Source organism: Carcharhinus amblyrhynchos, chromosome 1 (assembly GCF_965287045.1).
Source record: "Carcharhinus amblyrhynchos chromosome 1, sCarAmb.v2.hapA, whole genome shotgun sequence".
In the NCBI taxonomy this organism is placed as follows: Eukaryota; Metazoa; Chordata; class Chondrichthyes; order Carcharhiniformes; family Carcharhinidae; genus Carcharhinus; species Carcharhinus amblyrhynchos.
Window position 1 is genome coordinate 31,049,750 of NC_137324.1, and position 15,911 is coordinate 31,065,660.

Here is a 15,911-nt window from a genome sequence, read left to right on the forward strand (position 1 = left end):
ATTGTGACTTTACTCACAATTAAAATGTTTTTTCAAATTAATTTTGTGTGGCTTCAGGATCAGACAGTTGAACATAGTGCAAAATTTCATCTGATTTCCACATCAAATATATTAATATATATTAATGTGAAGCAGTGCCTATATTCAATGAATAAAAAAAACCTACATTCAATTCTATCTCCTTACTTAAAATTGTTTCAGACTTCAATTGTTCAGATTATTTAGTCCATCTTGATCATTCTGCTGACTCAATAAAATCAAACTAAATTGATGAATTTACATGGAAGGAGATTGTTTCTGTGATTTTAAGATATCTGTTTAATGATTTCTAGTTTTTCTTTTGCCATATCTCTCTTGTATTGAGAGCTTAATATAATTCCCAGTTGGGCTTAGTTTTCAGAAGATTGAATTTTCTTTTTAATTAAAGAACAGAATCTACGCCCGCCATTTTTTTGTGAATGTTCAGTCTTGGGATGTAGACATTGCTGGTAAGGCTTAAATTCATTAACCAGCAGTGTATCTATGCAAGTTTGATAACTTTGTGGTTGTTAAGACACTTCAGAGGGCAGATAATAGTGAACCATTTAGAACCATAGAGATATTTACCTCACAGTCAAAGGCTATTTGGCTTAACAACTCCACAATATACTAATGAAACTGGAGTCACATGTATTCCAGACTAGCTAAAGAAGCTGGTTTGTTTTCCAAAAGGTCTTGAGTGAAATACTTGGTTCTTTGTTTTGACTGTTTGATAACTTCATGATTCCTTATACTGATAATCTTTTATTTCCAAAATATTTTTAACCCAGTTTAGATTTTTATACTTTCATGCTGGGTTTTGATCCTACTGTCTCTGGATCATTAGTGCAGGTCCAACATATTAAAGATTTTAAAAAATTGACTAAGAAGCTTCCAAAAGTATTCTGATGTATGGTTTAGTGATTAAAAATCATGGAGTTACACATCACCACAAGATGTCAAACATTTAGAACTGAGATGAATCTTCATTCAAATCTTTGGAATTCTCTACCCCAGAGGATTGTGGATGCTCAGTTACGGAGACTGATACTGAAATCTTGCTGTTGCTACGCTGGCAGGATCTTACCATCCAATCGACAGTGCACCCCTACCGCTGGTTTCCCAGCGTTGAAGGGCGTGTTCATTGCAAAACCCCATTGATTACAGCAGGACTATAAGAGTTCATGAGCGCACTGCTTTCCACCACCAAACACGCTGCAAAGAAAGAGAAAAATCCTGCCCTGATAGATTTTTTAAGACTCTTAGGGGATTTGGAGATCAGACAGGAAAGTGGGGTTGAGGCCGAAGGTCAGCCTTGATCTTATTGAATGGCAGTGAAGATTCAAGTGGCCATATGGCCTATTTCTGCTTCTGTTCCTTCTATTTTTTGACTTTTCTCCACACTCCTCCACTGCTTCCACTGTCCTTTCTTTATATTACTCAGAGATAATTGTACCTACGCTGCAAGAGAAGAAAGGAAAAAATGTCTATGTGTTATGTGCACAATACATTTTTGAAGTTGATTTTAAAACATCTAATTTGTTTTTTCCTTTGGTCCATTCTAGAGCATAGATATGGAAAACTCCTCAGTAGCCTCTGCCTCCTCAGAGGCTGGAAGTAACCGTTCCCAGGAAATAGAAGAACTGGAACGATTCATTGACAGCTACGTCTTAGAATACCAGGTTCAGGGGTTACTCACAGACAAACCAGAAACTGATGCAGACAGTGAAAAGACACCGCCAAACTCACAGGTATGTGGTAATTTCTGGACTGTATTGCCAAGTCAGCACAAGAGGATAATACTGAATACTCCTGTTTGAATGAGGTTGTTCTACATTGTTCTTTTGTTACTTGTGCCCATGGTGTGAGCTGCAGGCTACATTTAATTGGGTAAACTGCCGTGACCCACAGTGCAAGATCCAGCAGATGTAGACTGAAGGGAATAAGTTGCATAGTTTCGAAATCCTGGGAGCAATTACTTGTAATAATCATAGTAGGAACTTTTCAACTCCAAGAGCAGTTGAGAGTCGACCCTAGTGTGACCCTAGAGCCGTATTGCTATGGCTCTAGGGTCACATCTTAATTCCAGATATTTTTATTGAATTCAAAATACACCATCTGTCATGGCGGGATTCCCTGGTCCCCAGATCATTGCAGAAGGAGGCCAATTGGCCCATTGAATCTGCACCGACTCTGAAAGAGCATCCTAACCAGGCCCACTCCGGCCTAATTCCATAACCCCATAAATTTACTCCACTAGTCCCGCTAACCTACGCATCTTGGGACACTAAAGGGAAATTTAGCATGGCCAATCCACCTAACCTGCACATCTTTGGACTGTGGGAGGAAACCAGAGCACCCAGACAAAACCCACACAGATTTTGGGGGCATGTTTGCACAATGGTTAGCACTGCTGCCTCATAGCATCCGGAGCCTGGGTTCAAATTCTGGCCTCAGGTGACTGTCTGCATGGAGTTTGCATATTCTCCCCGTGTCTGCATGGGTTTCCTCCGGGTGCTCTGGTTTCCTCCCACACCCCAAAGATGTGCGGGTTTGGTTGATTGGCCATGCTAGATTGTCCCTCAGTGTCAGGGGGATTAGCAGGGTGAATATGTGGGGTTATGGGGATAGGATCTGGGTGGGATTGTTGTTGGTGCCTCCTTCTGCACTGTAGGGATTCTATGATTAAATATTGGGAAGACTGAAGCCATTGCTTTCCATCCCTACTCCCAACTTCATCTCCTACTATTGGTTCCATTCCACTCCCTGGCAGCAGACTAACATTAAGCCAGCCTGTTCACAACAGTGGTGTCACATTTGATCCTAAGGTAAACATGTAACTTCATAATCATGTCATCACCAAGGCCTCCTATTTTCACTTGCGTAACATCGTCCGCCTTTGGTCTGTCTCAACTCATCTGCTACTGAAATCCTCATGCAAGCCTTTGTGAACTCCAGGCTTGACAATTCTAATGCAGTCATGACTGGTCTCCCACAGTTTTATCCTCTATAAATTTAAAAGTCATCCAAAGGTCTTGTGTCTTAACTCGCAGTAAATTCCATTCCCTTATCAATCCTGTGCTTGCTGATTGGCTTCCAGTCAATCAATAGCTTGACTTTAAGGTTCTCATCCTTGTTTTCAAAAAATCCTCCTCCCTATCTCTAGTCAATCCCAGTCTCACAACTCTTTGATGTATCTGAACTCCCCTTATTCAGCCTCTCGCACTTAATAGATTTTCATTGCTCCACCAAAGAGACAGCTATCTAGGTTTGTTGATGTTACAAAGTTAGGTGGAAATGCAAGCCATGAGGAGGACACGAAGAGGCTGCAAAGGGATATGGATTGGTTAAGTGAGTGGCCAACAAGGCCATAGATGCAGTATCATGAAGTGTGAGGTATTCACTTTCGTTATCTGCATAGAAAAGCAGGATATTTTTTAAAAGCTGAAATTTGTAAATATTGATGTTCAGAGAGACATAGATGTGCTACAAGGAGAAAGTTATTGTGCAGGTACAAAAAATAATTCAACAATCACATTTCGTCTTGTCCTTTATTGCAAGGGGATTGGAATACAAAAATTAAAACATCTTGCTACAATTAAATGGGGTTTGGTGAGACCACATTGAGAATAGAGTGTGCAGCTTTGGTCCCCATATTTGGTCTCCATATTGGCCTCAATGTATTTCTCACCTTTAATATTGGAAGGAAATGGTTACTTCTCCCTGGGGACTGTTTCACTTCCTTTCAAAATTGCCATCATCAGCTTTCTTTTCAAATAAAGGATCACCAATAATCCCTGGCTTTACAATGTTCCTTCTTTCTAATGTTCCTTTGCTATCCAGAGTTCTTGAATACATTATTATTTTTAAATACGCCCCAATTTCTCTTTCCATCCTCTGTCATTTAAACACTCACCCATTCCACTGGTGCCTCCAAATTTAACTATACAGCAAATGGATGGCATCCTATTCATTACACAACGTGAACTTCAACTTATTCAGAAATCTCCTGTATGTATGTTATCCTATGTCCAGTTCTGCTTGCCCATCATTCCTCTCCTATGCTGATCTACATTGTTTCCTGGTTCACTAATGCCTCAAATTTAAAATTCCCATTGTTGCATTTAATTTATTCACAGTCTTGCCCTTTTCTATAGGGTCCTCCAGCCCCCTGAACTCTCTGTTTTTGTGACTCTCACTCTTCTGTATTGATAGCTCTGCCTGTAGCTCTGCAGGCCTCAGCTTCTATGATTCTTTCCCTAAAACAATTCACTTTTTCACCTTCCCTTCTCCTTTAATTCTCTCCATGAAACAGACCTCTTTGGCCAATACTTTGGGTTTCCTCCACACAAATAACTCATTTGTTTGTCTCTCTATATTTGTCTAATTTGTGCTCTTGGAAATGCCTTGGAATGTTTTACCACATTGTTATAAATTTTGTCATATAGCATAAAATATGAGTCATCTGCCTGTCTCAGCATTTTGAAAGAACCAGACAATTTAGGCCCATTCCTCTGCCCCTTCGTAGCACTGCAGTTTCAACCATTTCAAATGCTTATCAAATTGCCCTTTGGAAGTAAATATTAAATCTGTTTCCAATATTCTTTCTGGCCCGGCATTCTAAATCACAAATTCCAGATCAAAACTACTTGCTTCACAAACTTTCTTCTCATGTTGCCTTTGGTTCCTTTCCCAATGTCTTAAATCTGTTACTAACTCTCCTGCCAATGGAAAGTTTCTGAATATTAATCAAATACTGAAAACACAATCATGGAGTTGACCATAAGCCAAACTTGCTTTCTGGTTGCGGAGCAGGGTCAAGGGGCCCAATGGCCTACTCCTGCTTGTAATCCGCATGTTTGTCTCGATTGATAGCTTCATCAATGATGACGTCCCTGCAGAGCGCACTACCAGGGTACAAGAAGTTTTCTATTGCCTTGGGCCTTATACTACAAATAGTAATATCCGGTGCTTCATAGCAGATGCTTGGTGCTGGCTGGAAACATGGCCTTGGTCTCAGAGACACTGATTTGGAAACGATGGATGGAATTTTCTGACCGTTCACGCCAGGAGGATTTTCCCATCTCTCTGCAGTGAACGGACATTTGGCTTGACACCAAAATCTTTGTCTTTGCTGCAGCAAAATCGTGGTGTGAATGGGTAGTAAGATCACGCCCCAAGGATTTAAGCAGCAGTTGAGAACTTGTTTGCCATAGTCTGGATGTCTGCCTTATTGTGGGCAGCTAGGACTTGGTCATCTGCATATAGAAGCTCTAGGGTAACTGTCTATGTAACTTTGTTGGAAGCATGCGATCTCTGAAGTGATTGAAAAACATCCTGAATGAAACCTAAGGTTGATGCCTTTGGCATGTCCCTGATGGATTCCTCAAGTATTGCGACAAGATGGGGGATTGAATAGTTGGAGAGCAACAATGCATCCTTGCTCCACACCGCTGGTTACTGCAAATGCATTAAACTGCTTACCTCAAACAGACACTAAAATAAAAGCAAAATACTGCAGATGCTGGAAATATGAAGTAAAAACAGAAAATGCTGTATGGAGGTCTGGCAGCATCTGTGAAAAGAGAAACAGTTTTAATGTTTCGAATCCATATGACTAGGTTGAAGAGAGGGAACCTCTCAGGAAGTCAGGGAAACCACAAAATCTGCCCGTTACCTTATTTTTGAGAAACTTGGAATGACTCAGTGTGTAGAGAAGAAAGACTTGTATTTAAATAGTGCTTTTCATGACCATGGAACAAGCCAAAGTGCTTTATAGCCAATTAACTACTTTTGAAATATAATCACTGTTGTAATAAAGGAATGTATTGAATGCTGGTGTACCTACACTGGGTACTTTGTTGAACAATCATCTGTTTTGCCCACAGTGGAATGAAGACTTTGCAGACACTCTAAATGTAAACTGGTCCTCCCCAAAGGAGAAGAACTCCCGCAAACAAATCAATCAGGTAAACTGTCAGTGCAGTGCACAATACCTTGTGTCAGTACACAGCAAGGATCTGTGGGGTACAGAATCAAAATTAAGGAGTCAGTATCAACTAGATCTTACTGAAAGGCAGAATGACAAAAAGTGACTTTTCCAAAGTTTACAGGAAATGAGAAATGTAGAGGAAAATGTAATTTGCAGTAACTGTGCACTGGGAATGCCAAAACAAATTATTTTTGTCAGTATTCTCTTCAAGATGTCTTGCAATTCAATCAAAACAGGGGTGTAAAAATACTTTGCCAAGACTGGGTTTGAAAAGAAATGGGGCCACTTAAATACCAGTTTGGTAAGATTTGGGAAATCCTAAATGTATAGATTCAAATGTGGCTGTTCTGTCAGTTCAGGACGGCATGGTGGCAAGTGGTTAGCATTGCTGTCTCACAGCGCCAGGGACTCGGGTTCAATCCTGGCCTCGGGTTACTATCTGTGTGGAGTTTGTATGTTCTCCCCATGTCTGCGTGACTCTCCTCTGGGTACTCCGGTTTCCTCCACATTCCAAAGATGTGTGGGTTAGGTTGATTGACTACACTAAATTGCCCCTTAATGTCAGGGGATTAGCTAGGGTGAATATGTGGGGTTATGGGAGTAGGGCCTGGATGGAATTGTGGTTGGTGCAGATTTGATGGGCCAAATGACCTCCTTCTGCACTGTAGGGATTCTATTCTATGGATTCAGTGGACAAATGCCCTCAGCTGGGGCAGGGATAAGAGTGTTACAAGTGACTGTGTGCTGAGAAAGTGGCAAGAGGTTAATGACCCTGACTTCGCATTCTGATTGGTTGTGGCATGTGGACAGGACAAGTTGTAAAGACACATACAGAAAACAAAACTAGTGGGCATTTGTGTTGTAGAATGGCCACATCATCAATTAAGCCATCCATGGACCCATACCTCAGTAATGAGTCACTGTGTTGAAGAGGAAGAGCAGGGAAATAAACAGATGTTCATAACCTTCCCTCTGTTCACGCTGCAGAGAAGTGTTCAAGCACTGTAAGAACAGCTTAGCAGGATAATAGCATCAGATACACTCGGAACTTAGTGTGATGCCAAGCAGCCATGGAATTTATTTTCATCTATACCAGACATCAGTAACTTGAGCTGGGTTGCCCCATCTGCATATAGTGTTGCGAGACAAGAGAAGGAAAAAAATGTTTTGAATTCTTTTGCTAACCTCATAGAGACAGCACATGGTTCCTAATCAGATTGCACTGAGGCAGCTTTCCAAAAATGTCACCGTTCAAAACTCAATTAAAGAAACAGATTGGGTTTAGCACCAGAAGAAAGCAGCTCCTGGAGAGGGACTCTGCTGTTATGTGAGCACGCATTCTTCGAGTGTTGGTGTAGAAATCGCTGTGGCACCCTAAAATCTGGAAAGAAAAGAAGATTGTGAAGCAGTTTTTCATTAATAAATTGATCCACTTTGTCAGAGAACTTCGCACAGATGTGTTCTACACAATCGTAGGTTCTGAATCGAAAGTCACCATGACCTATTTCTTTATAACAGCTCCAGATGCAACACAAACTGGAATAGAAATCCACACAAAGTAGAACGGTCTCAGATTTAATTCCTAGTATAAATGGAATGAGCGGATGTGAATCAAGGGAACACTACTTCTGGACTCCCTATTGCGGATGAGAAAAATCAGGCCAGATTTCACAATGTACTCAAAGATTTTTGAAAGAACCTCCCAAACAATTGCAAGATTAATGATTCACTGCTTACAGTATGCACACAATTTTTATTTTCCGTCTATTTTTGACTTTTAAGATCCAGATGAAATATTAAAATATTCTGAGCTCTGAATGTTGGTGCAGATTCTGTTTGCATTCCTCTGGTAATATGAAAAATAGTAGGGAAAAATATCCCAAGGCATTCTGTAAGTATATTAATGGGACGAGGATAACTGGGGAAAGAGTAGGGTTCATTAGGGGCCAAGGGGGCAATCTATGGATGGAACCAGAGAACATTGATAGAGTGTTGAATGAATACTTCAGAAGTCTTCACCCAGGAAAGTGAGTTTGGAATTCAGGAAGAGAGACTTCGAGGTTCTTGAGCAAATTGGCAGAGGGAAGGACAAAGTATTGGAGATGTTGGCAGAGGGTGGTGTCGCCTGGAATGCACTGCCTGGGGGGCTACATTCAGGGCTATGGGCCAAGTGCTGGCAGATGAGATGAGATGGGAGTTCAGGTGTTTCTAATGTGTTGGTGCAGACCCGATGGGCTGAAGGGCCTTTTTTGCGCTGTATGATTCTATGAATGTTTTTAAGAAGTTAGCCTACTCCAGCTTGCCCTGTCATTTCACTTTTTCAGATGCCACTCCTCAACTCCCTTCTGCTCATCTGCTTCATCGCTCCCTGCTGAAATAGAAAATGTGTTGTGGTAACTTAAAGTGAGATTAAAGTACTTCAGAGCTTGTAGCCATTTGAGTGACAGGTAATATTCCCATCCTTACAAAAGGAAAATTGTGTCTGACAAAGGCATTCATTAAAACTCCTCTTAAAGATTATTACACAAGCACTACTTGTGTTGGGGTGATTTATTAGCATGTATAGAATATTAGTGAACTAATAGTTTTGAAGAATGAGTGGTAGTCATGTTGAAACACAATGGTTTTGAAGGGTAGATGCTGAGAGGAGTTTTAACTTGTGATGGAATATAGAACTAGGGGGTGTAGTTTAAACGTAAGAGATGAAAATGACGAGGAATTTCTTCTCTGAAGGTCATTAATCTTTGAAATTCTGTTTTCTTGAGAGCAATTCAGGTTGGATCATTAAATATATTCAAAGCTGACTTCAACAAATATCTGATTTACAAGGAAGATAAGGGCTGTGGGTGGGGGAGCAGTAAAGGCCACAATCAGAGCAGCCATTATCTTACTGTATGGTGGAGATGCTCGAGGGGCCAAATGGCCCATTCCTGCTCCTATTTCTTATGATCAATGAGTGTTGAACAAGAGAAAGCGAGAAAGCCCAACTATCTCCCACTGACCTTTGATATGTCCCCCAAATTGTTATAAACTCTCGCTATGAGTATCCTGCGGATATTGTTGACCAGAAACTTAAATTACCCTGCCATTATTAGTCATGGCTGCAAGAACAGGACAGAGGATTATGTCACTTTGAGAGTCAAATCCTCTGCAATTTGCAAAGTTCAAATATCACCAGCTACCTGGATGGGTGCAGCTGCATTGACGCTCAAAATGCAACGACATCCTGGATAGGGCAGTTCCATGCTGCCCAGCTGATTAACCACTCTCGCTGTTGCATATGTAGAAAATACTGCAGCAGCTCATCAAAGAAACTCCCCTCCCTTTGAATTCAACCACCAAGAAAGGACAAGTGAAGCCATTGCTTGGGAATGCCATTACCTCTAAATTCCGTTCCCTTCCAGCTGTCCTGGTGAATATATATTGTTGGCCACTCACTTTCGTTGATTCTATATTCTGAATTTCTCTTCCTAATACCATGAGAGCACCATCAACACAAGGATTCTGAAGCTAAAGGAGAAAACCCACCAGTCTCCTCTGGGCAATGTCAGCCTGACTAGAATCTCCCACATCCCGAGGACAAATTAGAAAATTACGTCTTCCTGTAACTTATATTTTAAATTTCAGTTTAACTGAAGTTTATATAAGCTGTAAATGAAACATAGGACTGTTTGCCCTTTTTAAATGACTTTTATAAGTTATACATTTTGTTTGAAAGAACACCTGGAGGTTACTGTAGTTGTGATGAAAATGTATCCTGGAATGGTCATTTCCTTGGCCTCAATTCTAAAATTGAGTGTTAGTCAGAACTCTTTTTAAAAAAATTAGTTGCAGATTTTTCCCACTGGGTGTCAACATTCCATCACAGTAAATAATGAAACGTTCAGCTGCTGAAACCAATGACACAACAGGCTCAGCAATAGCTACGTGCGAATAAGCTTCAGGAAACTTCATTGTCCTGAAAATACATATAGACTACCTTTTAATGAAAGGTCCATCTAGAATGCTGTCTGACCCTTACAGTACAGGAGGAAGCCATTTGGCCCATCAAGTCTGCACCGACTCATACCCAGGCCTTCCCCGTAACCCCATGTATTCACCCCATTAATCCCGCTAACCTATATATCTTGTGACAGAAAGATCAATTTAGCATGGCCAGTCTACCTAGTCTTTGTACTGGGAGGAAACCAGAGCACCCAGAGGAAACCCACGCAGATATGGGAAGAATGTGCTAACTCCGCATGCACAGTCACCCAAGGCTGGAATCGAACCTAGATCCCTGGTGCTGTGAGGCAGCAGTGCTAACCATTGTGCCACCGTGCCACCCCATATGAAGAAACAAAAATTAAAACATTTTTTTGATTTCAGCCTGTGTTAAAATCAAAGCTGTTGTTCAGGTGATGGCCTCCTACTCATGCCCAGACAAGTCTGAAAAGCTGAAAGGAACTTGTACTCCTGTTGTTCTTTACCAATGGGAACTGGCAGTGAACAGTGACAGAATGATACTTGAAAATGAATCTGAGATGTTGAGAGGCAATGCTTGTAGAAAAATATATTTCCAGTAGCTGAGAGGTCAAGTACAAGGGGCCACAGATACAAGAATAAATACAAAAGGGCAGGTGGAAGGAGAAACTTCGTTATAGAGAGTGTAAGGAATTCATTTCAAGGTTATGGACTTTGAGACAGAAACAATGAGCTGAGTCTTAACTCTGAGAAAAGTGCTAGGTGAGGTGTTAAAATTCAAAAAAATTTGATACAGGAGCTTAACCCACTCACTTTTGATTTTAACAGGGACGGCACAAGGGACAACCAATCTGAGATGTGGGTTGATCATTTAAATATTATATGGTTGCCCACCTTTATTCCAACAGTTACTCTAATTTTAACATCAATCTGATTTACTAAGCTACCAGAAACCCAACTGCTGAAAGAAGACCAGAAGGGTGGGGTCCATGATCTAGGAGTCTTTACAGCTCTGGAATTCCCTTCCTGTACCTCTTCACCTGTCTACCTTGATTTCCTCCTTTAAGAAATTACTTAAATCCTACCCCTTTGCTCAGCTTTGGAGGCTAGGTTGAGTTATTTGTCACCTAGCTAAATGTGAGACAAACTAGTTTATTAAAATTCTTGAAATATTTGACCAGTAGCTTAAATCATACTCATGTGAATTTATAGACCTCAGCCACAAAAATGTCTGTAGCTGGATTTCAGGCATGCGAACAACATTTTTTATAGGTTCCAGAGAAAAACATAAACCAAATTCCTTCACATCATTTGGAAATATAAACTAAATATTGAAACTTGCAATAAGAACCATTATTGGAAATGCAGTAGAAGGCAGACAGTTTTAATGAGAGGTCCTTCTAGAATCCTGTCAGACAAGAGTATAGTTAGGTATTCATAGAATACAGAAACCAGTATATGTTTATTTTTGGATAGCTTTGATGAGCTTCATAATGCAACAGTAAAGTTGCTACCTCAAGGGAAATTTCTGCCATTTCATTTCTTAATTATCTTTTTGCTTCAGGTCCCACTGCAACTTGTCTTTGAGTCTGCCTCGTTGCTGTGGGAGTAAAGTCAGTGCTATGAGATGCATGTGGGAATTCTTGTGTCAGCCCCATCTGATTGTGAGCTTCCACTGGAGATGGAATCGGAAGCGGTGGCCACTAAAAATAGCAGCATCAGCCAGTGTGCTGATTCCCCAGCTCCATTCCGCCCCTGGGTCATTTTCCTGGTGATGGGGTAGAGAGGCAGCAGGGCTAGTCACTGCATGTGGTTGGTAGCTAACTTGATTTGTTAAGAGCTGCTTGAGGCCGATTAAATATCCAAGCAGCTGTCCGTGGCCCCATCTTTTCACTAGCTCACCTGGCTAAACTTCCTCCAAGGCACCCCACTAGTCTAGCCCTGAACTCACATTTTTTTCTATCTTCTCTCCTATTTCCTCTTATGCCCTCTCTGAACTCATCTTGTCAATAAGATATAAGTAATATATGAGTTAAAGGAAAAGTTAAAGGCTGTTGGAGTGTTTTTTGAAGCTGTCTTTAATGTTGCCATTATATAGCCAGCCCTTTGTCTCCTCGTCACATAACCATAAGATTCAGTACAGAGTGTTAAATATGCTCCATTAAGTTTTCTTCTTCTAGGAAAAATGGGATCATAGAATCAGTTGGAACCCAGACTTCAGACCAGGGTTTGACTGTCAAGGACATTTTAACCACTCACCAGCTAGGAAAAGTAGATTCCAAGAAAAAGATAGCCATTTACAAGAAACAGACTTTCAATTGTCAGCAATCTTTTGGGAGTTGAAGAAAAAGAAACATTGACTCTGGACCACATAAAATCCAGTGGCATCAAATCAAACATGGGCAAGGGCAAGAAAACCACCTGCTGATTACCAACTACCAGCATCCCTCAATCAGTACTCTTCCACATTCAACACCACTGAGGGTAGCAGGGGCACAGTACGTAACCTGATTAGGAAAACTTCAATGCCTAGCACCAAGAGTGAGTCAATAGCAGTACTGCTAACTAAGTGCTGACGAATATATCTGCCAGACTGGGCCTACTTCAGCTGGTGAGGGAATCACCAAGAGGAAAAATCCTACTGGACCTCCCCATCTCCAATCTACCTGTCACAGTTGCATTCGTCTGTAACTGAATTGGCAGAAGTCACCACGCTACAGTTCGGGTAGAGATGAAATCTTCACACTGAGGATATTGCCCAAAATATTGTAGGGTGGACAGCATTACTGTGCTAAATGGATTCTGAATAGATTTTACAGCTTAAACCTGGACACCCAAGGAACGCTGCAGGCCAGCAGCAGCAGCAGAATTGTATTCAACTATGATCTGTAAGCTTAAGGCCCAGCATCAAATTTAGGTGAGAGTGACTGCCCTTGACATCAAAACAAATTTCACAGAATGTGGCATCAAGGAGCCCTTGCAAAATTAGGGAAAAATTCTCCACTTGAAGTTATGCCTGGCACAAAGGAAGATAGTTGTGGTTGTTGAAGGTCAGTCATCTCAGCTTCCAGGGTATCAGTACAGAGTTCCGACCATTTTCAGCTGTTTCATTGATGATCTTTTCTCCATCATAATGTCAGAGGTGAGGATGTTCACTGATAATTACACAATATCCAGCATTATTCATGATTCCTCAGATACTGAAGCAATCTGTGTCCAAATGCAGCAAGGCCTGGACAATATCCAGGCTTGGGCTCACGTGTGGTGAGAATGTTCTTTGCCACCTAAGGTTAAATATTTTCTTGTTGGAAATGATGAGAGAATATAACCTTCTCCCCTTGACATTACCATCACTAAAGCTCTCACTACCAACATCCTGGGGGTTGTCATTGACCAGAAACTGAACTGGACTAGCCATGTAAATACTGTGATGACCAGAGCAGTCAAAGACTGGGAATTCTGTGGCGAGCAACTCCCCTCCTAATCCCCAAAGACTGTCCACAAGGCACAAGTTAGGAGTGTGATGGAAAATTTTCACTTGGCTGGATGAATTCAGCTCCAACAACACTCAGAAACTTGATGCTATCTGAAAAGCAGCCTGCTTTTTTGGCACCCTATCTACCACCTTCACACAGTGGCAGCAGTGTGTGCCATCAATGAGGGCACTGCAACAACTCATCGTAGCTCCTTTGACAGCATCTTCCAAATCCACAACCACTACCACCAGCAGAACAAGGCCACTTACAAGTTCCCCTCCAAGCCACACGCCATCCTGACTTAGAACTATCCTTTCACTGTTGCTGTTCAAAATCCTGGAACTGCCTTCCTAACAGCCCTGTGGATGTATCTACACCACATGGACTGCAGCAGTTCAAGAAGGTGGCTCACCACCACCTTCTCGAAGGCAACTAGGGATGAACAACGAACACTTGCCTTGCCAGCAGCACTCACATCCCATGAGGGATGTTTCCCATGAAATGTTTCTTATGCGCTTTATTATTTTTTGGTAAGCAGATTTAAGAGTCTCATACAATAGATAAACACAGTGAAGCTTTGGTACTTAAACGTCAAGACTGAACCCTATGCTGAGTATAGAAGTGAATCGTTCCTTTTGAACCAAAGCTCTTTTTTGCTATTTTCATCACTTCTTATTCTGAAATGCTGTAATGAGTCCAAAAGCTGTATCTCAACTGTCGGTTCTACTCTAGGAGCCTCCTGAACAGTTGATCTGGTCATGCCTGATACGCACACAGAACAGCATCATAGCTCATTTTAATTTGCCCCTACATTAAAGGTTACAGAAGCACAATTTTGAGAGCTGTGCCTGATGAATTACATTAATATTTAAAACCTACATTTGATTTGATTTGATTTACTACTGTCACATGTATTAGCAAACAGTGAAAAGTATTGTTTCTTGCGCGCTGTACAGATAAAACATACTGTTCATAGAGAAGGAAGAGAGTGCAGAATGTAGTGTTATAGTCATAGCTAGAGTGTAGAGAAACATCGACTTAATGCAAAGTAGGTCCATTCAAAAGTCTGACAGCAGCAGGGAAGAAGCTGTTCTTGAGTCAGTTGGTACGTGACCTCAAACTTTTGTGTCATTTTCCCAACAGAAGAAGGTGGAAGAGAAGATGTCTGGGGTGTGTGGAGTCCTTAATTATGCTGGCTACTTTTCCGAGTCAGCGAGAAGTGTAGATAGAGTCAGTGGATGGGAGGCTAGTTTGCGTAATGGATTGGGCCACATTCACGACCTTTTGTAGTCCCTTACAGTCTTGGGCAGAGTAGGAGCCATACCAACCAGAAAGAATGCTTTCTATGGTGCATCTGTAAGAGTTGGTGAGAATTGCATAAGAACATAAGAACATAAGAAATAGGAGCAGGAGTAGGCCATCCAGCCCTTCGAGCCTGCCCCGCCATTCAATAAGATCATGGCTGATCTGTCGCTGCTCAGTTCCACTTTCCCGCCCTCTCCCCATAACCCTTAATCCCCTCTCTTATCAAAAACAAAAAATTGCAGTTGACATGCCAAATTTCTTTAGTCTTCTGAGAAAGTAGAGGTGTTGGTGGGCTTTCTTAACTATAGTGTCAGCATGGGGGGACCAATACAGGTTGTTGGTGATCTGGACACCAGAAAACTTGAAGCTCTCGACCCATTCTACTTCATCCCCATTGATGTAGACAGGGGCATGTTCTCCTTTGCACTTCCTGAAGTCGATGACAATCTCCTTCGTTTTGTTGACATTAGGGGAGAGATTATCATCGCCACACCAGTTCACCAGATTCTCTATCTTGTTCCTGTACTTTGTCTTGTCATTGTTTGAGATCCAACCCATTACGGTGGTGTCATCAGCAAACTTGAAAATTGAGTTGGAGGGGAATTTGGTCACACAGTCATAGGTGTATAAGGAATATAGTAAGGGGCTGAGTACACAGCCTTGTGGGGCACTGGTGTTGAGGATGATCATGGAGGAGGTGTTGCCTATCCTTACTGATTGTATCTGTGAGTCAGGAAGTTCAGGATCCAGTCGTAGAGGGAGGTGCCAAGGCCCAGGCCACGGAGTTTGGAGATAAGTTTCACGGGAATAATGGTGTTGAAGGCTGAGCTGTAGTCAATAAATAGGAGTCTGACTTAGGTTATCTACGTTTTCCAGGGTTGAGTGCAGGGCCAGGGAGATGGTGTCTGCTGTAGATGTGCTGCTACATCTCAATGGTTGTTAAAAGAATAAGCACGTTGGTAAATTTACGTCCCAAAATATTTTGCTCTTTGTAGTAAATCAGGAGGTTCCACAAATATCCCTATCCTCAGCAATGGAGGAACCCATTACATCAGTGCAAATGCTTTGTCAGAGAGAGATTATGTCTAACAAATTTGATTGAAATTTTCAAGGAGATGACTAGGTGCACAGATGAGGGCCGTGAACTTCAGTAAAAC

The 15,911-nt window shown here is 41.5% G+C and overlaps 1 protein-coding gene across 4 annotated transcripts in view; it reads left to right on the forward strand.

Moving 5' to 3' along the window:
• The window catches only part of ctif (CBP80/20-dependent translation initiation factor), a 263,224-nt gene that overhangs the window by 87,851 nt on the left and 159,462 nt on the right, over positions 1-15,911 (forward strand). For all 4 annotated transcript variants that reach the window (XM_080206055.1, XM_080206007.1, XM_080206130.1 and 1 more), the window contains exons 2-3: positions 1,584-1,769; positions 5,907-5,987. In XM_080206055.1, coding sequence (XP_080062181.1) covers positions 1,593-1,769; positions 5,907-5,987 — 258 coding nt within the window. In that variant the 5' untranslated portion in view covers positions 1,584-1,592. The remainder of the gene's footprint in view (positions 1-1,583; positions 1,770-5,906; positions 5,988-15,911) is intronic.